Genomic DNA, 27,044 nt, shown 5'->3' with positions numbered 1-27,044 from the left:
CTTAATATTTTATTAGTTTTAATTTTAATATAGTAAATATATATATATATATATATTTATTATATATAAGCCTTAATATACTATTAATATAGTATTTAATACCTTTTTTAACTAATAAATATTTAGTTTAAATTAAAAAGTAGAATATATATCAGAAATCCAAATACATATCAGAAATCCAAATACATATCAGACTTGTATTGTGAAAACCTTGAGTAGGCTAACCAGGTACAAAACAAAGTACTAAAAGGGCTATTTAATAGGGGATTAATATTAAATCTTAAGGCCTAGAATATATAAAGACTAACTTTTAGCTAATTATTTTTTACTAGGGCGTTAGCCTTAAATATATTATTAAAATAGTGGTAATATTATTACTGCGTGTTAGGTTAATATTACTATAACTTTTATTTTATTAATTTTCTTATTTTATTAAGGCTTAACACCCGTGGGTGTAATAACTTAGCCCTTTTTTAATTAAAATTAACCTAATTTTTAAATAGCTTTAATTTTTATAATAAACATATTTTACTATTGTTTTGCTTTAGTTTCATGTTTAATTATTTAGTTTTTTTATTTAAAATAGTTTATTATTAAATGCGGGGTTATCTTAAGGCTTAAAATAGTATTTTTTTATTAATATTTTATTTTTAAATAGCTTTACTTTTGGTGGCTGGGATAGCTATTTTAGTAAATAATAAAAGTTTTAAGTTACTTTTTATTAATTTAAGTATTAATAAATTGTAAATAGGCAGTATTTTATAAATAATAAAAAAATTAATATAGTTATTATAGTACTATATTATTAATATTATATAGGTAGCTAAATATAAAAAAATAAATTTTTATTTACTTCCTAGTCTCTTTTTTTTTTTTAACTTTCTTAATTTTTTTATTTTATTTTTTTAGTTTTTTTATTTTATCTTTTAAAGTTTAATATCTTGTTTCTTTATTTTTTTACTAGCTATCTAATCTTATAGCGCCTATAATAAGGTTTAAAATTTATTTTTTTTTCTTGCTAAAAACCACCACTACTACCACTAAAAATAGCAACAGGAACAGTAAAGGTTTCTTAAATAATTTAAAAGAAAAAGGCAAGTAGAAAAAGGGCGCTATAAATAGTAAAAAAAAAAAAAGCCTAAAAAGGGTAAAAAAGCTAGTAAAACCCATAGGGTTTTATTATATATGCCTGTTTATTTAATAATATTATAATGCCTAATATGCTTTTAGTCCGCACTAAAAGCTAGTAATTTAAATAATAGTAAYATGCTATTTTAATTTAGTTATAAATTTAATATTATTATATTAATTTTATATAAAACCTATTTTTATTATAATAAAACTTGCAAGCCGGTAAGTTTTTAATATTTTTTTTTTTATATTTTATGGCTAATTTATTATATTTTTTAGGTTAAAGTAATAATAACAGGGGACGCCTATAATTTATAACTTTTTATTAAATACTATTATTTTTTTTACCCGCGGACTAATAACAAAAAAGTAAAGCTTTTTTTAAAAAATAAAAAGTATTAATAAAGATAGAAATTTATATTTTAAATATATTTTATAATAATTTAATTACTAAAGGCCTTTAAAAACATGAAAAAGGCTTATTAAAAAGAATTCTCCCTTTTAAGTAAGGTAAAAAAAAACTAGTAAAAGTTAAACCTTTAATACCGCACTAAAGTGCTGTTATATTATACCTTATTTTTTATTATTTAGCTTATAAATCCCTTTGCTATTAATATAAAAAATAATACTAAAGTTTTATAGTTATACCTTTGTTTTTTTTCTAGTAATTTAGGCCATGTATAGTAATTTATTACTAAATTTTAATTTTAAAAAAAAGTTAAGCTTGCCTGCTAGGCTTATTTTATTAATACTTTAAATTTTAATACTAGACTTACTTATATTAAAATAAAGTTTTTTATTACTATTAAGGGCATTTAGCCGGGTTATTTATATACTTAGTTTTAATAATAGTATCTTTTTATTTTCTTACTTTTTTAAAATTATTATTTTATTTTATTTCTAGTGCCTTTTTGGCGCCTTAATTATTTATTTTTATTATTTTTTAGTTTAGTTATACTAGGTAATAGCTTGGTAATGTTAGGGCCTTGTCCCCTTAATAATACTTTATTTTTTTTTTTTTACTTTGGCGCTTATTACTTCCTAGGTTTATAGTTTCTTGTAATTACTTATAATTTAAGGCTAAAATAATAATTTTTAGGTAGTATCTTATTAGGGTCTTTTTTATTTAGGTGTATTAAATATATTTTAGCTTAAAATTAGGTCCTATTTTTACTTTTAACTAAATAATAAATAACTATCTTGCTGCGCTTGCCTTTTCTTATACTTTTAAATAAAATTTAATATATTTACATTCTTAATAAGAACCTATTAATTATATTTTAAAGGCTATTCTTTTTATTTTACTAGGTATAAGTCTTTATTTTTAATAAAGTTATAGCTAATAATATTATTAATTTCCTATTTTTTATTTTTTTTTAAATTAGGCATAACTTTTATATTAATTTTACCATGCTAAGGCTCAAGTAACAAAATATAAAAAATATTATATATTTAATAATACTTCTTGGGGAGTAGGAGTTAATATACTATAAAACTAATTTTATTTAGCACTTAAAAAAAATTAATAAACTTAGGCTTAAGTTTTATTAGCACTTTTAGATTTAAATTTTTAGTGCTAAGTTTAATAAGTTATTTTAGTTTAAACTTTATATTTTTCCAGTTTTTATTATAATAAGTTTAATAATATTTTATATTCTTTTCCTAGTCTTTTTTATATTTAGCTTAGATTTTTTTAAGTTTTTTAATCCTGGCTAATATAGCTAGTACCTTTATTTATTTAGGGTTAACCTTAAACCATGCTATAATTTCCGGGTTTTAGTTATATATAGCCTAAAAGGGTAATATTTTAATAGTAGTGTTTCTAGTATTATTATAGGTAAATTATACTATTTTAAGTAGTATAGGCTAGGCATGGTAATTTTTTATAATAAAATAGTATAAGTATTATTTTAAAACCTGGTTAATCCACTTGGTTTATTTATTAGTTTAGGGGTGAAAAGCAGTTAATAAATGTAATTTAATTTTATAATAAAACTATAGCTTTTCCTAATATTTACTTATAAAAAGGGAATCTTAATTAAATATAATACCTTTAGGCTAGCTATAATTTAAAGTTTAATTTTAATAAAAAACTTTAACTAGTTTATGGGCTTGGATTAATATTAAAACAGGAATAAATTAATATTATTTTATATAGTAATTTATTATTATAAAAATAATATTAATATATTATTTTTAGTATATAATAAGTGGTAGGCTAATAATAAAATCCATGCTAATTTTAAAAAAAGGGTAATTTAATTTTAGTAAGGTAAATAATTTTTTATAGGGTTAATATTAAGGTGTTATGGTATATTAGCATGTAGGGCATAAATAAGTAAAAGTTTTTATTATAGCTTTTATTTTTGGCTAGTAAAACTTTTATTTTATTAAAAATTTAGTTTTTTATAAACTAAAATATCCTGCTAAAAAATTATTATAATATACTTAAATAATTATAGTTCTAAGCCTTTAATTTAGTAAAACATAAATTTAATTTTAAAAAGCTAGTAAATTACTTTTTATAATTAACTAGTTTTTAAGACTTAATTTTTTAGCTTTTTTAGCCTAATTTTTTATTTTTAAGGCTTTAATTTACTCCTAAGTCTAATTATTTATAAATTATAACACTAAGAGTAACTTTGTTAAATAATTTAATATATAATTAAAGTAAATATTTTTAACTAATATAGTATTTTAGACTTAACACTGGGCTAAAACCTAATTTTTCTTAAAATTAAACTATATATTTATAGTACCATGGTTTTTATAATTAAGATTTAACTTTATTTTATTTTAAAAATAAAAAAATTTTTAAAAAATATTAAAGCACTTGTTACACCTAATATTTTAAACTTAAATATCTTATTTTTTATCTAGATTAAGCTTTTTTTTATAAAAACTTTATATTAAGTCTAGGCAAGTAATTATTTACACTTTAATACTTTATACTATTTTTTTTTTAATAGGTGCTAAAAAATCTTTTTTTAAGACTAATTTAGTCTTACTTCCATACCTTTTAAATAAGGCATTTATAGGGTTATACTTGCCTAAATAATATAAAATCTTAAAGTTATATATTACTAAATTTATATACTATTTTACTTGCTTTTCGCTGTACTTTTACTGCTATATAAAAAAATAAAAATTTATATAATTTAATTATACTGTTATTTTATAAGGGGAACCTTTAAAATATTGCCTTTAATAATAAAATAACTAAATAATGGTAAATAGTTCCTTATCCAGGATTAACTAATTAATCTTTGCTTTAATAAATTTATAAGACTAGAATGTAACTAGGTAATATTTTCCTATATTATTTAGTTAAAAATATATTTTAGCTATTCCCGTGTTGCTAGCATCTACTTTTAATTATTTTTTTTATATAGGGTTAAAATAACATAACAAGGGGGCTTTTATAAAGGCATTAAAAAAAAATTAAAATACTAGCTTTTTATGCTTTTAAAATTACAGGGGCCTAATTTTCTTCTTATACTATATTTTTTTTATTAAACTAGTTAATAATAAGGTAATTCGTGCAAAATTATAAATAAAATAATAATAAAAATTAATAAAACCTAAAAAAAATTGCAGGGCTTTATAAAAACAAGGTTCTTTTTATAAGGTTATAATAGTTACTTATTCCAGGTTTATTTTAACACCGTTTTAATTAACTACAAAACCTAGAAATTTTACCTTTTTTTTAAAAAAGGTATATTTTTTTAAATTAGCAAATAATTTAGCCTTGCGTAACTATTTAAAAACTTGTTTAATATATTTAATATATTACTTAGGGTTAATAAAAAAAATTAAAATATTATTAAGGTAAATAATATAAATTTAATCCAAAATATCATAAACTATAAAATAAATATAACTTTAAAAAGTGGTAAGAGTATTAGTTAAACCAAAAGGCATAATAGTATACTTATAGTAACTATATTAATATTAAAAAGCTATTTTTTATTAGTCTTCTTTACAAACCTAAATATAATAATAAGCATTTTTTAAATTAACTTTAGTATAGCAGGTTGCTCCCGAAATTTGGTTAAAAATTTCTAAAATAAAAAGTAAAAAATATTAATTTTTAATTATTATTTTATTTAACCCTTAATAATTAACATATAATTATAAGCCTTTATTTTTCTTAGGTATAAAAAGGATAGGTGCTCCGGCAGGACTTTTGGAAGGTTTAATATAACTATATTAAATATTTTTATTAATATACTAGCGTAATATAGCTAGTTTAGCAGGTAAAAAAAGGTAAATTAGCTTATAAAAAGGTGACTAGCTATTTATTATTATAATACCATGCGTAGGTACTAACTTTAAAAATATTATTTTTATATTATGTAAGGAAAATACATCTTAAAATATATTAAGTTTAGGTGGTAAATTATTTATTTAATTTAACTTGCCGCTATTATAAACTTTTTTAGGTAAAAAAATAATAATAAATATATAAGCTTAATTCCTGTAAGCCTTTATAAACTTATATTATTTAAAAATTTAGTGTTTTACTACTTTATTACTAAATTACTATTAATTTATTATTATATAAATATACATGGCTTGGATAGTTATAATAAAAAAAATAATTAGGTATTTAACTTTAGTTTGCTTTATTCCCATATAAGGCTATTTAAATATTTTTATGGTACCCCTAAAATTAGTAACTTTAATAGGTACTTTCTATACTTTTTTTAAATTATCTTGCTAACCGTTATATCCCTTTAAAATAAAATAAGAAAGTTTTGCTTAATTTAAATAAGCACGCTTAATAAATTTTATACTTATTATATTTACCTTTACTTTAATATTTAAGTCCGCCCTGGTTTTAATCTTATCCCGCGGAGCTTTTACTATTATTTTTATTTAAAAATACTTACCTATCTTTATTTTTAAATATTAAGCTAGGGTATAAGACTTTACTTTAACTTTTTTTTATTTTTTTTTTTATATATTTTATTTTTATTTTAATTTATATACTTACTTTTTTACTAATTATCTTACTTTTTTTTATAATATTCTTTATTTTAAGGGTTTTTAACCACTATTTTATAAACTTTGGTAGTTTAATTAGGATTTACTGGTTAAAAGTTAGGGTTTTATAATAGTTTTATATAATTAAGTATAATATAACCAGGTTTTTTATACTTAAAATATATTATAAAAGTTAATTTTAATTAATTTTAGTTTAGTATTATTCTAGTGCAACTTTAAAAAAATTTTATTATATTAAAAGCTTGTCCCGCAGGTATTTTATTATAACTTTTTTTAAAAGTTTATTTTACAAGATAACTTTTTTCTTAGGTCCCCCTATTATAAGTAAATTTATGTTAATTCCCTTTTAAATTAGTGGTGTTTTCTTCTTATTTAGCGGGTTTTAATTATTTATTATAATATAAGGTAATACAAGGTTGTAAATGTAATATACAAAACTAATATTATAAAGTAAGTTAAACTAAATACTTTTTAATATTTAGGAGTTTTGCATTATTAAGATTATAAATTTTATTTTAAAGTAAAGGTAAAAGCTTGCTAAAATAGCATTAAATCCATATTTTTTTATTATTTTTTAAAAAATACTATTTTAATATGGCTAAATAATTAGCAAAGTCCCTAAAATCTTAGTCTTTTTTTTAACAAGCTAACTCTAGTTTAACTATAGTATTTAGTAAACTAGTTATTAAACTTTTTAAAATTATAGCTATTTATTTTTTAAAGTATTCCCAAGAAAATCCTTGGTATTTCTTATTTATACCCTTTAATTTATTAGCATGTTAAATCTAGTTACTTTTGCATACTAATTCTATTATAGTTAAAGCTTTTAAAATTTATTATTAATTTAATCTATATTTTCCAGGTGCTTTTTTAAAATTTAATTTTAAAGTGCCAAGCTAGTTAAGGCGTTGCTGCAGGCTAAAATTAAAATTATACTTAGGTATATTTTTATTTTTAATTTTATTATAATTTTTTAATAAATTATTTTAATATTAATATTGCTTTAAAGGTGCATTATATTTAGCTAATTAATTTTTTAAATATTTAATATACCTTTTTATATTTTATAATTATTAAGTTACTGGCATTTCGCGAGTATTTTAATAATTTTTTATAATAGTACTTTTAATAGTCTTAATAATAAAAAATTATTAAGTATTAAAGGGTTTTTTTTTAAGACTATTAAAATAGTCCTATTTAAAAATAAGGCGTGAGTATACTAGCAGCATAGTACATATTTTATAGGTAGTTAATAAGTAAAAAAGTTAAAATTATAAAAACCTTAAGTAGGCTAACTAGGTATAAAATAAAGTACTAAAAAGGCTATTTAATAAGGAATTAATATTAAATCTTAAGGCCTAAAATATATAAAAACTAATTTTTAGCTAATTATTTTTTGCTAGGGTGTTAGCCTTAAATATATTATTAAAATAGTAGTAATATTATCACTGCGTGTTAGGTTAATATTACCGTGACTCTTATTTTATTAGTTCCCTTATCTTATTGGGGCTTGGCACCCGTGGGTGTGACATGTATAATATATATCCAAATTAAATAATATATATTTTATTAAGTAAATATATACTTTTTTAGAAAAAATATATATTAATTAAAAATATATATTAAAAATTTAATGTATATTATTTTAAATATAGGTTATATATATCATATATTATAAAACTAAATATATATATTTAAAAATAAGATATATTAATTTAAATATAGTATTAGTACTATATTTCATCTTAATATAATATTATAATAACATTTATAATTAATATAATATTAGGGCTATACTAGCACTATACTAAAAACACCCCCTCCGCCGGCACGGAGCAGGAGAACGACGGTAGATAGGATGGAGTTACCGCATGAGCATGGACTGCGTTTGTGGTAGTTGGAGTCCAGGGGTAATGTTTATCAATGGCATGGTGATAATGAAGATTGATCTGGAAAAAAGTCCCGTAATGAAAGTGTTCTGATCGACAGGCCGCTCGTCTGTATTCCTTAACTGGAACAAGCAAAACAGTCCGGAGATAGACGGAGCAGGCACGGCCCGCCAGACGTACGGCGGTGGAGTTCCAGTGGGACGATGAGCCATTTGTTTTGCTGCAGCTGCAGGAACATTGCTCCGGCAGCTGGCGGTGGTTGCGTGCTCGCGGGCCAACGACGTGCTCGGAATTGGAAAGAACAGGAGTTGTCGGGATGCCGAGAACTGCTGATCTGTTCGACGATGTTCGTGAAGGAAAAGGAAGGGAAAGAAAGCTGACGCCTGGCGACGTCGAGTGGAGCCGAGGTTCTCCCGTTTCAAGGCAGGGGCGCACGTGACCAGCCCGGTCTCGGCGCACTACGTCACCGCCGCCCACCGCCGGGTCGCGTGGCCTCTGGCCAATGGGAGTAAATAGCTTAATCTCCACCATGGAACGGTAGCATCAGCCTCACCAATGGCAGGCAGGATGGGCGTGATTAGATAACGGCGGGCGCCGCAGTGATAGCGCAGAGAGCGGCTGTGAGAGGCCAACGCAGAGCCAGAGTCCGCCCGCTAAAGCCTAAAATTTTCACAGTCTGTCTTAAAGGCTCGCCCGCCCTCCTGTCTCAGGCTGGCTGTCAGACTCACTCAACCACGGACGACTGCCACAGCGCCTGTACTGTACCACTGCACCCACATACCATACCATGCCCCTGCGGTAGCCCCCATAGCGCCATCTCGATCCCGACCCGATCTAGCCCACGCAACAACTCCCTGGCGCCACTTGCCCTCCGGTTCTTGCCCGCCCCCGCAACAATGGCAGCGCCGCCAAAAGACGCCCCCTGGGCCCCTGCGACCGCGACCGCGACCATGAACGATAGCGCCATAGAGTCCGCCTCCTCCGATAGAGACGGTGCCAACGCAGCCCTCGAAACCCTGGGTTACACCCCCGAGCTCTCCCGCAACCGCTCCACATGGAACGTCGTCTTCATGTCCTTCATCCTCGCCTCCGTCCCCTACGGCCTATGCACCACCTACACCTACGCCCTGTCCGGCGGCGGCCCAACGAACATCATCTGGGGCTGGGTCCTCGTATCGCTGATTATCCTGTGTGTAGCTGCTTCACTGGCTGAGATTACCTCCGTCTATCCCACCGCCGGTGGCGTCTACTACCAGACCTTCGTCCTCGCGCCGATCTGGTGTCGGCGGATCTCGTCCTGGGTCTGTGGATGGGCGTACGTCACCGGCCAGATTATGATTACGCTGGCCGTGAATTTTGGATCCGCGCAGTTCTTCATCGCTTGTCTGAATGTCTTCGAGGACGAGAATGGCGTTGGCCTGACGGCGGACTGGGAGGCCTGGCATACCTATGTGATCTTCCTCGCTGTCACGCTCATCAGCCATGCCATCCCCGCGTTTGGGAATAAGTGGCTCCCTTGGTTGGAGGTAGATTCGCTTGTCTTACCCTTTGTGCCCTCGTGTGCTAACGGCCGCAGTCATTCGCCATCTTCTGGACCCTCGCCGGCGTCGTCGCCATCGACATCTGCCTCCTCGTCGTCGCGAGGAACGGCCGCCACAACGCAAAATGGGTGTTCGGGCACTTCGAGCCCCAGACCGGCTGGCCGGACGGGTGGTCCTTCTGCATCGGCCTGCTGCAAGCCGCCTACGCGACCTCGTCAACGGGCATGATCATCACGTACGCCCCCTTCCCCTCCCCCATCCCAAAAACCCACCTAACACAGTCCAGAATGTGCGAAGAAGTCCGCCAACCCGCCCTGCAAGTCCCCAAAGCCATGGTCGGCACCATCATCATCAACCTAATCGCGGGCCTCGTCTTCCTGATCCCCGTGTGCTTCGTGATGCCGGACCTCGCCGAGCTGGCGGCGTTGGCATCCGGGCAACCCGTCCCCTCAATCTTCAAGTCCGCCATCGGCAACTCCGTCGGCACTTTCCTCCTCCTCTTACCCCTGATCATCCTCGGCCTGATCTGCGGCATCGGCTGCGTCACCGCCACAAGCCGCTGCACGTGGGCGTTTGCGCGCGACGGCGCGATCCCGGGAAGTCGATGGTGGCGCACCGTGAACAAGAAACTCGACGTCCCGCTTAATTCTATGATGCTGGGGATGGTGGTTGAGTTGCTGATTGGCCTGATCTACTTCGGGTCCTCGGCGGCGTATAACGCGTTCTCGGGCGTCGGTGTCATTCTGCTGACGCTTAGCTACGCGTGTCCGATTGCGGTGTCGCTGATCCTTCGGCGTCGAGAGGACATCAAGCACGGCAGCTTCGATCTGGGGGCTTTGGGCGTATTTTGCAATATCGTTGCGCTGGGTATGTCTCTGCCTTCCCCTACCCATTTTACCTAAATCCCAAGTGAGTACCTACTAACGGGACGCAGCATGGACAATCCTCGTCATCCCCCTCTTCAACTTCCCGACGTACATGAGCGTCACGCTCGAGACGATGAACTACGCGTGCGTGGTCTTCGTCGGCATCATCGCCATCTCCGCCGTCTGGTACTGGGTCTGGGGACACAAGAACTACGCTGGTCCGCCGACGGATGCGGTTGATCCGGAGGCTGAGCGGAGTAGTGAGCCGGAGAACGAGCCGGCGAAGAATATCTAAGTCCAAGAGCTGGTGGTTCATCTGTTGCCGCTTTGGTGCGCGTTGGAGTAGCGTTGAGCGCTGAGCGTTGCAGCGGTCATTGATTGATCTTCTGTGTAAATAACTAACGGCTTCTAGATGTTTGAATTGAATTGTAAAAACAACATTGTTTAGATGTGTTTATCTAATTGCAGAGCAGTACGTATACAGCGGGTCTTGCATTCGCCCTGCCTTATTCCTGATCGATTCTGAGGAAGGAGCGCCCCGTTCGCAGTCCTTTGTTAGGATGGCCAGTCCATACAGTGGCCGAGACACTGCTGCTTCCAGGTTGAAGCCCTCTTCAGCGTCAAGTATGTTCGGCGGGATGTCAGGCTGCTCTCATTGATCAAGTGATGAAGCTCCAGACTTCCATACCCAGCGGCATTGCTGCCATCATCCACCACCATTCCAAGCACTCGGTCGTCCACTCTCACTCTCACTCTCACGCTCACTCTCGATAGTTCTTCCTCACCCGATTCCTTAGCCCATACTGCGTCCGATCCGCCCTCCCATTCGCCGCCGCCTGCCGTTCCTGCAGCAGATACATCAGCGAATACAACCCCAGCCCCTCCGCCACCTCCACCGGCTTCTTCAGATCCCACCGTCTGAGACCCAAACTCGCCCTCGCCACCCCATTCCCCTCGCCCAACCAACGAATCAAGGTCTTCGCGCGCCTCACAAGCCTCCCCCGCCACCGCGGACTCGCCCCGGCCCCAACCGCACTCTTCACCGCCGCGTCCAGCGCCTCCAGCACATCGTGAATCCACGGGTACTCCGCGACGCGGGCGCCCGACGCACGGAAAAACATACGCAGCCACGCATCGCCGCGCGGCTCAGGCAGCCCGGCCAGGATGTCCTTGGCGAACGCGTAGAAGTGCGAGCCGTGGTGCACCAGGCGCTCCGCGCCGACTAGGTTGTCGATGCGGCGCCCCCCAACCGCCCCGCCCAACCGGCCGCGGTACGCGATCTCCAGCGCCGTGCGGTTCGCGCCGTCCAGCGCGTTGATCTGCGCCTTCATGCCCCCCTGCGCGACGAGCCAGTCGAAGAAGCTCGCGTTTGTGTTCCTTGCTGCAACGTGCCACGGTGTGCCGCCGAGGAAGTGGAACCCCGCTACAGCGGCCGGAGTCACAGTCGAGAGATCCACGCCGCAGACTCTCAGCTCTTCCGCAACATTGCCCGGCACCATCCAGAGCAGGTTCTCCATGTCCGGCGCGGCTAGGAAACTGGCAGCTAAATTCGGCGGAGCGCCGGGTGGGAACGCGCGCCGGAACCGCGGCCACGCGGCGTTGAAGCTCGCCGGCCATTCGTGCCGCGCGAAGGCCACGACGTGGTTGTCCATTGGGGGTGGATTGGCGGGCAGGGCGATCACGGCGGGGAGCTCGACGTGCGCGGCGAGCATGGCGGGCGTGTAGCGAGCGAGGATGTAGCGAGCGACACGGACGGAATCCGCAATGACGGCGATAGCAAGCCACGTCGTGCCGTTGTGCGAGTAGCCAAGGGGATTGAAGAGGCCGAGACGGTGCAGGGCGCGCAGCGCAGCAACGGCATCGTTGTACACCAGCGCTTCGATGGGCGGGAGGTCGCGCAGCCCCGTTTGCACGTTGGCCAGCACGGCGTCCCAGTGGATTGGTCGGGGCTGCGGCGCGATCGTCGACAGCGTTGGGGCCGTTGAGCCGTCGGCCGCCATCATGTCCGTGTACAGGGCCAGCTGTCTTTCATCTGCCGCCATGGCCGCCTGCAGGTTCTCCGCGTCGTGCGCTAGCTGGCGCCGGATACTCCACGCCAGATCGCGGTTCCAGGCCTGCGACGGGGTCATATTCGCACGCGGGGCGCCCATGAATGCCCGCGGCACGGGCTCGCGCTGCAGCTGCATGATCAGCCTCCGCTGCGTCAGCGCCCGCACAAGCTTCTGGCTCATCTCCTCGAGATCGATGCGGACGAGATTCGCGCGCGCCGGGAGGCCCGCGCCGATACCAATCGCGCGCTCAGCTTGCTCGACGTTCCAACGGATCCGTTCTTTCTCTTGGTCGCGTTGGATGCGCCGGTGGCGCACGGCGTGCCAGGCGTCGACTGCGTCGGCGTTGTTGAGGATGGTGACGTGCTGCGGCCAGCGTCGGCGCATGCCGTACGTCCAGAGGATGAAGCCGGCCAGGGCGGGCTGCGTGTCCATTAGGTTGAAGAGGTCGAGCTCGTCTAGTTCGTCCAGGATCAGGAAGAGGATGTCTGTTGCGGCGCCGGGGAACCCGCTTGTTATGCGGGTCCAGAGCATGGGGATGATGTTGTTTGCCATTGCGTTGCTTAAGCTGTTTTTGGGGTCTTTAGGGTGGAAGTTAGGTGGAAAAGATATATACGGGGTTGAGTTGGGATTGCGTGCGTTTGCTTTGGGGTCTATGGCTATGATGCTTTGTGTACTGTCTAGGCTATACTTGGATGAAAGGGCTTGTTGTCTCATGAATGTATCAAGTGCTTTGTGTAATGAGACTTGTGGTGTTGGTTGTTACCGCAGCCCATTGTTTTATTTGCAGTGCCTTGTCTTTGTGTCAACAGAGGGTAATGGTTTTGAGATGATGATTGCATTTAGAGAGTATACATTTCCTCCAGTTGCATCCCACTCGTTAGACAGAAGATTATATACATTATTCATTTTTATGACCATGATGTTGGAGTATAGAGACGGGCTATATAGCCGATTGTCTTTTATGGCCTAGCGGAACATGCTAACAAATGACATCCAAGTCCAGCCCAGGGACTGTCTCCTCTTAATACCCCGTGCAGGCCCTCTCACCTCCTATCCAGCTCGCAGTATACCAGGATACGGCGTCCCATCCGTCCGTTTATCTTGCACGCCTAGGGACTAAGCTTTCTACAGGTATCGTGGAAAGAGAAGGAGATGTATTGACACTCACATTATGGCAGCCTCCAACTGACCCACGGCGAGTGCATGTCGCTAGCCCTATTCCCATTCCAAGTCTACGTAAGGTTTAGGTAGCTAGCAAGTTGACGACCTAGCATCCAAAGGAAATTATGTTATCCAATTAGATGTATCCACTTATATGTACAGCATACCCCGAATCCAGCTATCTCTATGTTCACAGTCTATAATCAACCCTAGCCCTCCTCCTCAACCGATACGGCGCCCCATCCGCCCGCCCATTCCTCCCCCCGGCCTTAGGCTGCAGATAATAAACCATATCCGCGAGCCCAAGCTGCACCGCAAGCCGATCCACCGTGCGGCCCTGATTATCCCTAAAGCCCGCATCCGGCACCGCAACCCCATTCCCCCTGTACAGAAACTCAATGATCCTCCGCGCCCGGCTCTTGAGCGCATTAACGTCTTTCCTCGTCCGCACCGTCAACCCCCTAATCCCATCTGACAGGTTCTGAATCACACCATGGAGCCATGGCTGGCGTGCTACATTCACACCAGCGCGCTGGAAAAAGAGTGTAAGGAACACATCAGGCGGGATGGTAAGGTCCTTCAGAACGAGCTTTATAACATCGACGCCAATACCCGCCCCATGCGCAAGCAAAGCCCTAGCGGTGCCTAGATCCCGTGCCCGACTCGCAACCCACAGCGCACTGTGGCCCCGGAAATCAGCATCGTCAATGTCAGTCCCCACCGTACGCGCCAGGAACGCCATGAAATCCGTATTCGCAGCCGCAGCCGCAACGTGCCACGCCCTTCCGCCTGTTCCGCCCTGCGGCGGGATAGTCCCGAGGTGTAGGTTGTGGGTTGCGCGGAGCCGTTCGGCCTGCGCGGCGGTTATCCAGGAACATAGCGTGCCTTGCTCGTTGGGACCGAGGACGTTCAATGCGGACGCATCGAAGGGGCCGAGGCCATCTGGAGCCGGGGCGGAGATGTGGTCCCAGAGGGCCCAGAACATGGGGCGCCAGTCGGATAGGATGCATGTTGCTAAGGCGTTCTCGGCGTCGGGGTCGTCGATTACGGCGTCCATGCGGGTGTCGATGGTTAGGAGGTCTTGGGGTGTGTAGAGGGGTGGTAGGGCTGTTGTTCGTCCGCCCGCGATAGATGGGTTTGGGGGCGCAGAGCGCGGAGATATAAGCCAGCGCACGACGTTCTCGGAGTGGTGACGGAGCGCGTAGTCCAGGTAGTTTACTCCCGAATGTGTGAAGGCTGTCGGGTCGAAGAGGCCGAGGGATGTTAGGGCGCGCAGGCCCTCGTCGAGATCGAGCTGGATCATGCGTTCGTAGGGGAAGTATGTGTTCTTCGTGTGTTGGAGGATGCAGGCGTGGGGGATGGGGTTCGTTCCGCCGGGGATTTGGGACGGTGGTGGGAGGGCAGGGACGAACGGCGGCTCGTCGTCGGCGATGCGGTTGTTTACGAGCGTGATTTGGCTCTGGATGTCCGCTGACAGGCGCTGGATTTTTGCAGGGAGGGTCTGCGCATAGGCCCAGGTTTCTGGAGGGGGAACGGGGAGGGTAGGGTTATTGCCAACGTTCGTCTGCATATCGCTCAGCGCCATTCTCAGCGCCGCGAGGCGTGATCTGCGGAGCGTGAGCTCTTCAACCCTTAGCTTGCGGAGTTTCTGGACTCGGCTCTTTTCTCGAACGCTGTCCCCTGTGCTTCTCGCATACATCCCCGAAAGTGCGGCTGCAACGGTCTCGCGGGACCGGCCTTGTCGTCGTGCGCGACCGGTATGCCAGGCCTCCATGTCTAATGGTCGGGATAATATGCTCACGCCTAGCTGCCAGCGGCCCGTGGAAGCGAGTCCGTATTCCCAGAGGAGTGGAATCAGCTCGGTGTGTCTGTCCATGATGAGGAGGAGGTCGTCGTTGCTTTGCGTGTCGAGCATGGCGTACGCGGCGGATTTGTCGATGGCCGCTGTGGGGGAGTTTGAGACTATGCTGCGCCATAGGGATCGGAGGGATGGGATGTTGAGGGGGGCGCCGGAGCGTTGGAGGGGCGGCGCGTGGGGGTTTACCATTTTGTCTTACAATGTTGGGTTGTTTTCTGGTAATGGTGATGGGATACGTTCGTATACAGTTAGGGTATTTGGGTCTTGAATCTACGAGATATCTACCAGCTGCAAGGGACTTAGGGGCTCTATGTATCTCCATTCCTGCGATCGAACCCACGAGTGCTGTTTGAAGTCCTTTGATTGCAATACGTGGATTGGAGCAGCGTTCTTTGTCTCGCGTTTCCAGTGAGTTAGGGCTGCAACAACACATGGGACGGAACACAGACAGCGGGCTTACATGCCGAAACAAAAGCGGGCAGTTAGACCGACTATGTTTCAGGCTTATAGAGCTCCAGATTTCCAGCATTTGTCCCTGGATATGGTAGATTGAGATGGGACATGGATGGCTTCGTGGAAAATAACATCGAGGAGTGTTGGAACTGTGACACTGGAGATGACGTTGTTGTATATTGATTTATATATTATTAAGGAACGGAGCAGCATTCAAGAGTGGTAACCAGCTGCCCGCGCCTGCGCAGATTATACCGGTGCGCTGCGCTAGCACTTGCACGGGCGATAGCAGGGCAGCAAGTTGAGCACCCGGAGCACCTGGAGGACCAGCAGGACCAGCAGCAGCAACTGGAACAGGTATAGGGCACCACCATCGCCAACAGCCCCAGGCGCAGCCCCAGGCACAGGCGCAGGAGCAGCCGCATGAACAGGCGACGGCAGCAACGCATAACAAATGTGGTGAACCCCAAACAACCTCGCCAGCGCCTCCGCCGTAAGGCCCCTAGAATCGGTAGTCAAAGAATCCGGACGCCCTCGCCGATTCCCCCTCCTCACACGGACAATCAGCTTCACAGCCTCTCCATGGCCTTTCGTTTCCGGTACGCCCTCTGCCGCTCGTCAGCGCGGCGCAGAAACACGCACATCCAGCGCATCGACGACATCGTGCATCAACGTTTCTTCGCCCCTGTTGGGCCCGGGCTGTGTATATGTCGGGACACGGATATACCGGAGAAGGAGATTGAGATACTAATCCTTCAGATCGGGGAATGTAGACAGATACGCCTCAGGCAATTGGCCCGGATCCGCGCCGCAGCTTAGGAGGCGCGCATCGCAAGGTCTCGATTCAAAGAGACGGCGAGTTGAAGCGGTGGCTGGCCGTGTCCCCGTCGTCCATTGAGTCGGTGTTGGACATGCGCAAGCAGGAAGCGCATGTTGTAATGATTAGATAGTATGGTGAACGGAGGGGTCTCTCATCCTCTACCTATGAGTATTGGTATTGCGTTGTCAGAGGTTTGATGTGTAGCGAATGCTTTGTGCGAATGCCGCCTCCTGAATCGTCTCATCGTAGATTCAGGGCTAGTATTCTTTGTTGGCTGCGACAGACCACCCAGGCGCACGCCTCACGTTCCCCAGGCGGGATTCCATACCTCTTTGTAAGAAGAATCCAAGTCGAGCATCTACCGGATCCTTAGCAAGTCCCAGCGAGTACCAGAAAGGGAGGAACAGACGAACTGGGAGTAACAAGATACCCGAACCATGTTCCTAGCATCAGGCACTCTATAACAATGCCCCTAGTGCGCGTGCAGTCGAGACGGACCTCAAGAACTCCTACGCAACTCATGCCTAGTTCGAAGGATTGACAGTCTGTCGGTCGTGTAGCGTCAGGGTTGGTAATAATGGCGCCCGGGAACAGATACCTACAGATATCTAGCAGCCAAAAGGAGGTATAACCGCTTGTTTAAGGTCAAAGATCAATGAGGCTGAACTAGACTATGGTATAAAGTAGGAAGGTGTACGAATTGCAAAGCTCCTTGTCTTCCAGCTGTGGCGATTTGAGAACTTACCCTCGGTAGGGGACGGATGGGTAAACGATAGTACAGGACATGAAGCCGGAACATTCGCTGCCCTAGATTTAGCCTAGGATCAACGTACTTGCAGGACCTAAGAACCTGGCGGGCAATCTCTTGTGCTGCCATGGCATAGCACTGCCTAAGGAGAAAAGCCAATCTTCTTACCACAGGCAGGTTTATAATGTCCTGGAAATAAAATGCGCACTGAATCGAGTTGAGAGACAACCAAACTAGATATGGATACTTGCTGATATGCATTCGCTTAACAAATCTGGCATTGATATTCTAGAGGGCACAGAGAACAAAGTTTGTGAAGTTACCAAGTTACTATAATCTTAGAATTCTATACAATATATACAATAAATGACAAGTGATGCCTGCATCCACCCGCCCTACCGCAAGTTATACCGATGTCTCCTCGCCAGACCGGCCGGGTTGACCTCCAACGCATAATAAAGCTCGTGGTACCCATGGCTCTGAGCCAGCTGCAACGCCGTTCGATTGTGTCTATCAAGCGTCGCAGGATTTGGCGCCCCGTTCGAATTCCCCTTCCTCACAAGGGCAATCAACCGCTGCGCACGCTTTATCAGCGTGCGCCGACGAGTCCTCTTCTGCGCAGCTGTGAACCGGTCGTTTCTTGACAGGGCATATAACTTGATTTCCAGCCCCACAATGATATAATGCAGCAGACTTCCTCCCTCGCCTACATACGGGGGCACAATGTCAGAAATCTTTGCAGGCGTGGTCGGATTGGGGATGTCATCCAGGACCCTATGCAGGAATTTATCGCGTGGGTTGGGGAGGTCCCGAAGGTATACCTCGGGGACCGGGATGGTGCCCGGATCCGCGCCCAAGCGCAGAAGCTGAGGAATAAAAGCCACATTGTCGGAGTCAAAGTTGTAGCAATGCTCGACGGGCGTCAATCCAGCAATGGTTTCGACCTGGTCGATGCTGCCCGGCGTATGATAGTGAAGGAACTCGGTGAAGTCCATATTATAGTTCGCCCCTGCGAAGTGCCAGACCGTCGTGGTGGCCCCGTTAAAGAACGCGAGATTCAAACCACCGCCGGGGTTGTCCCTCAGCGACTCGGCCATGGCGCGGTCTATGAGCTCAGCCAGTTCACCCCGGTAGCGCTGAGGTATTGCCGTGGCGGCGTTGATGTTTGGTCCGGTAACAGCGTTCCAGTACCGCCGCCACAGCTCGTAACCATGCGGTTTGAGCTGGAGCGACAATGGCAAGGCGAGGTTAGTCGCCCCGGTTCCGTTCCCTCTGACATCGTTGACCTCGTACGGTTTGATAGCGTACCGCCAATCGGCATTGTTCGTCGCTAGGGAGATGATCAGGTCTGCGATGCGGAGTGGGCGGTCACTGTGATACACGGCATGCGCGAGGTAGCTCTCTCCATTGTACTCGTAGCCCAGTGGGTCCCAGAGGCCGTTTGTATGTAGATCGGTCAGGATATTATAGTGGCCATGTCGAATCAGCCACTCGATCGGCCGATTCACGCTGTTAAGGTTGGTCATCACAATTTGCGCGGGTAGGGGTCGCGGGAGAGCTGGAATCGGGTTGGGGATGGGTGCGCCTGCGGCGTTGTTTCGGGCCCACTGGACCTCGTGCCAGCGTGTGACCTGCTGGCCGTCTTGGAAGTCGACGTGGCCCGGCCAGGCGTTGGCGTTAGACCTCGATATCAGCACTTTGGCCCCCCATCCGAAGATGTAGGATGCCGTCGCGGGGGTTGAGACCATAAAGTTCATGAGGTCTACAAAGTTAAGCTTCTCAAGGATGGCGTTGAAGACACATGGCTCCGCCCTCAAGAGGTTCAGGATAAGAGCCATGTCGGGTGAATAGTTAAGATATATGTCAATGTAGTATGGTGGGTTTGCGACTCAGGACAGGGTGATTGGGATGCCATGCTCTATAAAAGCACGATCACTCCCAGTACGAGTCTATAATTGGCATTGCCCATTGTCGTATCTCAGTTTCATAGACATTCTGTTCGTTGTCGAAGAATAGGCCGGCATGAGACAGATCATTGTACTTCTTTGTCGGCGGAAACCGCCCATGCCGCGGATAACGGCGTCGTTTCGCCATTGTAGCAACGCTTTGTTGGTAAGAGAAACTAGAAGCAGACGGAGACTTCAATGCATCAAGATCGAAAGCCGGGGCTATGGGGAGTTCTTTCCGTGCATAAACTATCTCTCCAGCAAGCACCGATAAATTTCGAATATGGTAGGTGCCACCGTAGATAGCTAGATTCCATATGACGGCGGATGGTAGCGCTGATCGCTGAAGGGATATCTCTTTCTTTTGATGTCTCGCAGTAGACTCGAAAAATATATATAGAGCGTGACTGGCAGTTTGGGTCGGGATCTGATCCAGTTTGGGGATTGAGATACAAGCGGCCTCAAGAGGAGGGTCCGCTCAAGGATCACGCAGGGAGTCCTGCCTAGTAATGGTTAGGGGATGCGGACCATGGGTACGTTGTGCTTTCGAAGAACATCTGATTCAAAGGAAAATGGAAAAGGAAGAGCATCTCCCTACCTAACGACGATCGCTGCTGAGGCTGGGTTGCGCCTAGACGATGATGGTTGTATCTACCGCAATGCTTAAGAGATCAGCGGAATGTAGCCTCAGAAACGAAAAATACACAGAACTAAATGGAGGAATACGCTGGCTAAGGAGGCTAGATTTAGGCGAATGCAGACGGCCGACGAGGGAACAGCGGACGTGCTGTGGATCAAAGGGACGAAGGGATAGATATGCTGTAGGGCGCCATGGAGTACATGACCTTGTGGACCAAAAACTTGGCAGTATGTAAAACAAGACAAACGGCCTGATTATTGGAAGAAAATACACGATAACCCGAAAAGTTGCATGATCTGACATAGGAAAAAGACACTGATGGCCGTGAAGATACCTCGGACAGTACCTTGGCTCTTCCCCTGGAGCAGACGTGGAAACGCGGACAGAGAGGTTTCAACATTCAGCCCATCGGCAAATCAAGATTCGTCGCACAGTGATAGCAGTCTCAGTCGAACAGGACGTCCAAGGATGTCCGACACTCCGATGGACACGCGAAAGAAGAGAGAACACGAAAAGAGACATAGTAAAAGACAACACAACATGGATGCCGCCGTAACATAGGAGATTGCGATCGAAGACAAACCGAGAAAGAAAAGCGAAGCATGTACGCCGCCCGTTGACAGGTAGACACAGCAAACGCCGGGCGTTCATCACCTCGCTATACCCGGAAACGCAAAGATAATCAGCTACCGTCCACAAAAACCCAGGAAGCACAGTCGACTTAGTACATACCTAAACAGCCTGGCGCTTCAGCTCACTCAAATCCAGCCCATCCGGAACCTGCCAGCCAGGAAACCCATCGGTCCGAAAGAAACGACGAATAGTAAGAGCCCGACACTCCTGCACACGAGGCCCAGGGCGAGTGATGGGCTGGCAATGACCACGCAGCGGATACTGGTGAAAGCACTGGGAATCCGCCTTCAGACCCTCGATGCTGATCCCGTTATAGCCGATGGAAGGGCGCGCGATCTTGCAGATGTCCAGGAACTTGCCGTAGTCGTTGAACATGGTTCGCTGGCAGCTGGCGAAGGGGCAGGCGGGGCTGGGGTTGCGCGGGGAGGGGAGGAAGGATTTGCGGGCTTGCTTTATGCGCGAGACGATGCGGTTGAGGGTGCGGATGCGGCGGGTGTTGAGGGCGTCTGGGAGAGAGAAGATGGTTAGCTTAGGTGGATTCGATGGGGAGAGAGAAGGGTAGGTAACGCACCGATGACATGGCCTGGAATAGGGAGACCAAGACACTGAATCGGATCGGCCGCGGTATAGATAACATGCGCCGAGATGCGCTTGAACTCCACCGGCAAGTTGAACACCCAAGTCACCCAGATGCCAACCATGCACTGTCTAAACTCCTCAGGTGTAGGGAAGGCGATACAGAGCCGGCGCGACCACGGGATCGGGGGGAAGATCCAGCTGATGATGTCGAGGCACTTGTAGTAGTCCGCGAGTGCACCCATCTCGCCGACAGCGTCGATGTCCAGTTCGCCGTTATCATTCCTGAGTGGGAGCAAGAAAAATCTCGTCACTTTGTTCTGAGGGGCGATGCATTGAAGGGAAAGAGTGCGCAGGAATGCCTCGACTGGGCGTGCGTTCCAGCCGGAGATGGTGATTTGCTGGTGGCCGTTGTTGCATAGCTCGATGGCTTCTTTGGAGCTGCCGGTGAGCATGGCTTTGAAGACTGGAGAGGCTTTGATCAGGGATTCTGAGCTGGTCAGGAAGTCTACTTCGGGAGCGCGAGTGGAGGCAGGAGTGGCAGCATTGGTAGCAGTGGTAGCAGTGGTAGCAGTGACGGCAGTGACGGCAGTGGCAGCAGTGGCAGCAGTGGCAGCAGTGGCAGCAGTGGCAGCAGTGGCAGCAGTGGCAGCAGTGGCAGCAGTGGCAGCAGTGGCAGCAGTGACGGCAGGGATGTTGGTGTCGGAGGGGACGGATGGAGCAGCGGGGAGGTTGGCGGTGGGAGCTCGCTTTTTGGTCCTAGGGGGCACATGGAAGATGGAGGCGTCCGGGTTCTTGAGAAGGACAAGGAGATTTCCATATTGATTGACGACGCGGAACTCGGGGTGGTTGTTGGTGTGGGCCGGTGCCATAATGCGATCTCCATCGGGAGCGGTGATGTGGTTGCCATGGTCGCCGTTGTTGTTGGCCATCATGATGCGATCTCCACCTGGATTGACGATTGCACCGCTATCCTGACCTTTGGTGTTGTCGGTGGTGGATGCCATGACGATGGGCGGGTTGAAGATACAAAGAGTCAAACAGGGGTACAGGACAATAAACAGGATTGAGAACGAGAAGAAGACACAGATGGGAGAACGAAAGGAAGGCACGGAAAATAAACGAAAGGATAGTAGGGTTGAGAGGGAAAAGGTTGATTTTCCTCGGGGGATGAGGAGGTATTTATACCCGGGCATGGTGGTGAGGACTTCAGTGAATGCGCCATTCACTTGTCCATTCACCAAAGGCATTGTGAAGATCCCGGCAACGCCACAATGCATTGTGTGAGTTCTCCACATAACGCTGCGCATCGAACAGATCATGCAAGACACCGTAATCAAAGTAAGGCTTATTTTTGATTTTTGAATGTGCTTCCTTACGTGTTGTGTGGTGATGGCGTAGTGAAGGGCGCGCTGGGCAGCTTTGCCGGTCCCGGGGTGACGGGCAACTTGGTGGGGGCAATCCTAAAAGCAGGCCTGCAACGGCATTGTCCACGCTAGCCAGGCATTTGCCTCATAGTCTCGTGTCCAGTTCGGTCTCTAAGGATGGAGACGACGCCTACAGACCGTACACGTCGCGCCAGGGACAAGATAGGACTCCGAAAAATCACGACGTTCATTTAAGATGTTCTGAGGGTATAATGAATGCGTCCGGGAGCAAGTGAACGCCAGATGGCTGATGAGAGAAGAACATAAGCTGTCGTCTTCGCAGAACTAAAGTCAGAAAAAGTCGCCAACCGTCGCTCTACCTATTGCGCTCGGTTGCTAACATTGCCTTGTTCAGCCCATCCTGGCGCGAGATCCAGAATCTCTGTCGAAGGGTTACAATGGTGGAATCTCCCAGGCAAAGTCATCAGGCAAAGCAGGGCACAAGTTGCCTGCTCACGGAATCCCAGAAATCTCCGGGCGCCGGTATAATGGGCCAAAACATAAGCATGGTCTATCATGAGCTCCAAATCGAAGCGCGCCAGATTCTGGCTGTATGTCTCCGTGTGTCAAGGAGTAGAAAGAAGTTCAGGTGAAAGATAATCCGGTAGAACAGTCCACGTTGGCGGACACCATTTAGATGATGCAGAATGTGAAGATGGCGCTAAGGAATCTACAGGAAAGACAGTCAAATCAGTCGGCAAGTCCTCGATAGTCATCCGGAGAACAGTCGAAAGAGAAATACCAAGGCTTTAAATCCTTAAGGTCCAGACCCGGAATCCTGTATTTCAGCTCCTTGAATATCCAGCTGAATTTTGAGTGTCGGCATTTGTGATAGCGCCATTTTTTAGAGTCGTTCTCGTGGTATACCCTCCATCCTCGTGACAGAATATTCTTCGCCGCTAAGGCCAGGTTGAATTGGCTAATATCGGGATACGGCGCGGTGACCGAATGAAGCCGATCTTTATCGAGGAACTTGTTCAACGCATCACGAATCCTGACCTTGCACTCCGTGTCGCAGCCAGGTTTGAACGTGAGGATCTCGCGTTTCTTAGCCATCAACTGGTTGAGTGTATCTGCGATGGCGGCTTCGCGGTGGCGGTTCATCGCATCTACGAGTGGTAAAGCCATGTCAGTTCATTTGTCCCGGCAGGTATGTGTTACGGAGGCTCATCTACCGACCTATTACCGTCTCCGGTAGCGGCAATCCAAGGGGTGTGATCGAGTCCCGTGCGTAGGAGATGAGGTGTTGCGAATGAGTCTTGAATGCGTCCTCTTGATGGAAAGCCCACGATACCCATAGCCGGAGTGTATTTCGAGGGATAAACCTGTCATTATCTTCGTCGAGGAGGGAATCGTAGTCCGGTGCTAACGCGGTCGTAAGCCAAGTATCCGCGAAGAAGGCGATCAGCTTCATGCAGTCGTAGAAATCAGCGACTACGGCGAGTTTGGCGAGAGCTTCGAGTGGCATTTTGTCCGGCAATTCCAGGGGCATGCAATGGATTATTCGGAGGAAGACCAATAACGCTTCTTCGTTCCACCCGATAGCCACCAGCTCAACTGTCCCTTTTGTCTTGAACTCAACACTTTCTTTCCAGGACCCGGTGAGAGCGCTCTTGAAGACCGGCGAGGCGAGGATAAGGTGAGCTGAAGAGACTTGGAAACGGATTTCAGTCGAAGAAGAAGAAAGAGACGCGTCGTCCGCTCGGTGTTTGGCTCTGGCTTCGGCTTCGAGATTCGCGGAGGAGGGAGGAAACGAAGTGCCGTTAGTTGCGAAATTCGAAGGAGAGGGCGTCTCGGTCTCGGTCTCGTAGATCTGCTGAGGAGCAAGGCATCCGTGTGCGAAGGCTGCGTCGGGGTCTTTGAGAATGAGAGTGACGTCCCCGTTGGGATCGAGGACGTGTGTTACTGGCATTCTAGGATCGCAGAGGAGGCAGAACCAAAGAAAGCGCGGTTTTGGAGATGCAAAGATGATGAATAGTAGACGGAATGAAGATGGGAGTTGAAGGAAAAAGCAGGGACGGAGAGAACGGGAGAGAGAAGAGAGAGGGAGCGGGTGGAGGTTGTGAGTAAGTGGCCCATTTTGGCGAGGGCATCTGGAACCAGACAGTATTTCCCACATCAACCATCACCTTATCCTATGGAACTGGGAGCATAGCTTCCGAATCAGATTGGTCTTTATGGATCATGTATAATGCTTGCAACGGTTGTATTGTCTACAAGGAGAATAGTAGGACTCCGCAAAAGCAACACTTTGATTCAAGATCCGTAGATGACATGATATATGCCTGGTAGGTATTGCAGGTGAGAGGCACGGTCACATAAGAAGAACAAAGAACAAAAACCAGTCTTCCCCATTTCGCTTTATCGCCGGAATTTATCTATTCCGCATGCACAGAGAAAGCTCTCTCCAGGAAGGCTCGAGTGGACGGGAAAGTAATCTAGGTATCGAATCTAAAGGAAGTTAGAAGAGAAAGACAAGTGTGCAAGTCAGCTCAACGCCGATAATATTCAGCAGAGATGCACATACCAGCCCTTGAAGTTGATAATATCCAGCCCTTTAGACGTACAAGGCAGGCGAAGAAATATCATCGCAAAATTTGAGTAGTTGCATTCGTGCCATCGGAAGCGCGGGCTGTCCGACTCAATGTACTCTCTCCACTTCCCCAGCTTGAGACTCCTGGCCGAGCGCGAGAGGTCGCCCATGCTTATACCAGCATAAGGAGGCGCGGATGTAAGTGCTTGCTTTTCATGCATGAATATCGATAGAGCCCCGAGCGTCATCGACCGACAGGCGAGGGTGCAGCGATCCTTGGTGCGGAGGATCTCCGATTGCTTGTCCTCAATATTCGTGAGCACATAGGTAATGGCAAGTTCGCGGTTGCGATTAAGACGCTCTGTCGGGAGAAGATAATATTAGTCCGCTTCCAAGTACAGATCAACACATATGAGAGGTTCTTCTTACCTAGAATTCCGGCGGGTATGGGCAGACCAAGTGAAGTAATGGGGTACTTGGCATTCTCCATGATGTAGGAAGAATAGCTTGTAAATTCCTCAGCCACATCGAAGACCCAAGCAACCCACAGCCGAATGATCATATCGCGCATTCCATCCTCATGGATGCTAAAACAAGCCCGAAACGGCAACACCTTCGAGATCCAGGCATCGGCGTACCATTGTACCAGCTTAACACAGTCATAGTAGTCAGCGATTAGGGCGAGCTTGGCTAGAGTCTCCAGCGATACCTCCTTAGGTAGATCGTACGGTTTGCAGTGGATGATCCGCAGAAGGATAAGAAAGGCTTCTGTGTCCCACCCACTTGCCTCGATCTCAGCCGTTCCCTGTCTTCTCAGCTCCTGGCTCTCTATCCATTCACCCGTTAGAGCATGTCTGAAGACCGGGGACGCGAGGATCAGGTGAGAAGCGGAGACTATGAAGCGGACTTCGTCGGCCTTGTCGGAGGATGTGTTGTCGTCTTGGATCTCGAGATCGCTGGGCAAATCTGCGGAGGGTGTCGCAACAGCGGCATCTGGGGAAGAAGAAGGAGAGATAACATTGCTCGCCATGTCGGATGTTGCGTCGCCCGCTGGCTTGGTTTCAGGAGGGCGAGGTATCTGAGCGAGGGGCGCATTCGGGGTTTTGAGTACTATCGTGACCTCCCCTTTGGGGTCCAGGATGTGAGTCTCGGTCATCGCGGCTCGAGGGGAAGCGGATTCAAGAACAGTTACCGAGAAACAAGACGCAGAGATGGGTCAAGAAGGATTGAGCAATAATGACAGCCTGGGTGAGCGACGAGAGGGGAGATGAAAAAGAGAAGAGAAAATCAAGTTGTGTTGCGTTGGGTTGACAGAGGAGGGGAAATCGCCCTCAGCAGAGAATGAGCGGCTGCGGCCTCAACGACAAACGCCCATCTCAAAATTTCCACGACTGAAGGCAACGCCACTTCCAATTTCCAAAGCTTACTTGCGATATTGTACCTCTGGAAGTTCAAGTTCAAAGCTTTGGCGAGTCGCAGATATCAATTCAAGTTATCCCTTCGCCTGAGGAATTCGCGCCTTCCCAGGCAGACTTACGTTGAGGCTGGAGTCGCAAAGTGAGAGTGGAGGAATTATCGGAGATAAGAGGTTCAACCGATGCCTACTGCAATGATCAGCAGCGTGGGTAAAGATAATGGTGCATTTACAATCAACGCCTGGTGATGGCATTGCACCTGTGTCGATATGAGAGATGGCGGGCCACCACCCAATAAGCCGCCTCCGTCCATGTTTTGCAGAGAAAGAGCTGACAGCTTTGCTAGGAA

At 44.7% G+C, this 27,044-nt stretch overlaps 8 protein-coding genes across 8 annotated transcripts; 1 reads left to right on the top strand and 7 right to left on the bottom strand.

The window, feature by feature from the left end:
- Window positions 1-8,923: 8,923 nt before the first annotated feature.
- DSM5745_09916 (putative amino acid permease) lies at window positions 8,924-10,729 on the top strand (the record flags this gene model as incomplete). Its single annotated transcript, XM_026751932.1, has 4 exons — window positions 8,924-9,553; window positions 9,604-9,803; window positions 9,855-10,435; window positions 10,503-10,729. 4 exons carry the CDS (start codon window positions 8,924-8,926, stop codon window positions 10,727-10,729), a joined length of 1,638 nt encoding a protein of 545 aa, XP_026599664.1.
- Window positions 10,730-10,989: 260 nt separating this feature from the next.
- On the bottom strand, window positions 10,990-13,037 carry DSM5745_09915 (uncharacterized protein; the record flags this gene model as incomplete). Its single annotated transcript, XM_026751931.1, has 2 exons — window positions 10,990-11,492; window positions 11,558-13,037. 2 exons carry the CDS (start codon window positions 13,035-13,037, stop codon window positions 10,990-10,992), a joined length of 1,983 nt encoding a protein of 660 aa, XP_026599663.1.
- A 799-nt stretch (window positions 13,038-13,836) lies between these two features.
- On the bottom strand, window positions 13,837-15,693 carry DSM5745_09914 (uncharacterized protein; the record flags this gene model as incomplete). The annotated part of the gene is made up of 1 exon (XM_026751930.1): window positions 13,837-15,693. One exon carries the CDS (start codon window positions 15,691-15,693, stop codon window positions 13,837-13,839), a length of 1,857 nt encoding a protein of 618 aa, XP_026599662.1.
- Window positions 15,694-16,224: 531 nt separating this feature from the next.
- DSM5745_09913 (uncharacterized protein) lies at window positions 16,225-16,619 on the bottom strand (the record flags this gene model as incomplete). Its single annotated transcript, XM_026751929.1, has 2 exons — window positions 16,225-16,459; window positions 16,531-16,619. The coding sequence occupies 2 exons, from the start codon at window positions 16,617-16,619 to the stop codon at window positions 16,225-16,227; spliced, it is 324 nt and encodes a 107-aa protein (XP_026599661.1).
- A 1,301-nt stretch (window positions 16,620-17,920) lies between these two features.
- Window positions 17,921-19,363, bottom strand: DSM5745_09912 (uncharacterized protein; the record flags this gene model as incomplete). Its single annotated transcript, XM_026751928.1, has 1 exon — window positions 17,921-19,363. The coding sequence occupies one exon, from the start codon at window positions 19,361-19,363 to the stop codon at window positions 17,921-17,923; it is 1,443 nt and encodes a 480-aa protein (XP_026599660.1).
- Window positions 19,364-20,843: 1,480 nt separating this feature from the next.
- DSM5745_09911 (uncharacterized protein) lies at window positions 20,844-22,327 on the bottom strand (the record flags this gene model as incomplete). Its single annotated transcript, XM_026751927.1, has 2 exons — window positions 20,844-21,250; window positions 21,316-22,327. The coding sequence occupies 2 exons, from the start codon at window positions 22,325-22,327 to the stop codon at window positions 20,844-20,846; spliced, it is 1,419 nt and encodes a 472-aa protein (XP_026599659.1).
- Window positions 22,328-23,437: 1,110 nt separating this feature from the next.
- DSM5745_09910 (uncharacterized protein) lies at window positions 23,438-24,659 on the bottom strand (the record flags this gene model as incomplete). The annotated part of the gene is made up of 2 exons (XM_026751926.1): window positions 23,438-23,856; window positions 23,927-24,659. 2 exons carry the CDS (start codon window positions 24,657-24,659, stop codon window positions 23,438-23,440), a joined length of 1,152 nt encoding a protein of 383 aa, XP_026599658.1.
- A 596-nt stretch (window positions 24,660-25,255) lies between these two features.
- Window positions 25,256-26,436, bottom strand: DSM5745_09909 (BTB/POZ domain-containing protein; the record flags this gene model as incomplete). The annotated part of the gene is made up of 2 exons (XM_026751925.1): window positions 25,256-25,641; window positions 25,710-26,436. The coding sequence occupies 2 exons, from the start codon at window positions 26,434-26,436 to the stop codon at window positions 25,256-25,258; spliced, it is 1,113 nt and encodes a 370-aa protein (XP_026599657.1).
- Window positions 26,437-27,044: the final 608 nt, after the last annotated feature.

This window comes from Aspergillus mulundensis (genome assembly GCF_003369625.1).
Source record: "Aspergillus mulundensis strain DSM 5745 chromosome Unknown scaffold_13, whole genome shotgun sequence".
NCBI lineage: Eukaryota > Fungi > Ascomycota > Eurotiomycetes > Eurotiales > Aspergillaceae > Aspergillus > Aspergillus mulundensis.
The sequence above is the reverse complement of the archived record's forward strand: the minus strand, read 5'-3'. Positions and strand labels throughout refer to the sequence as shown.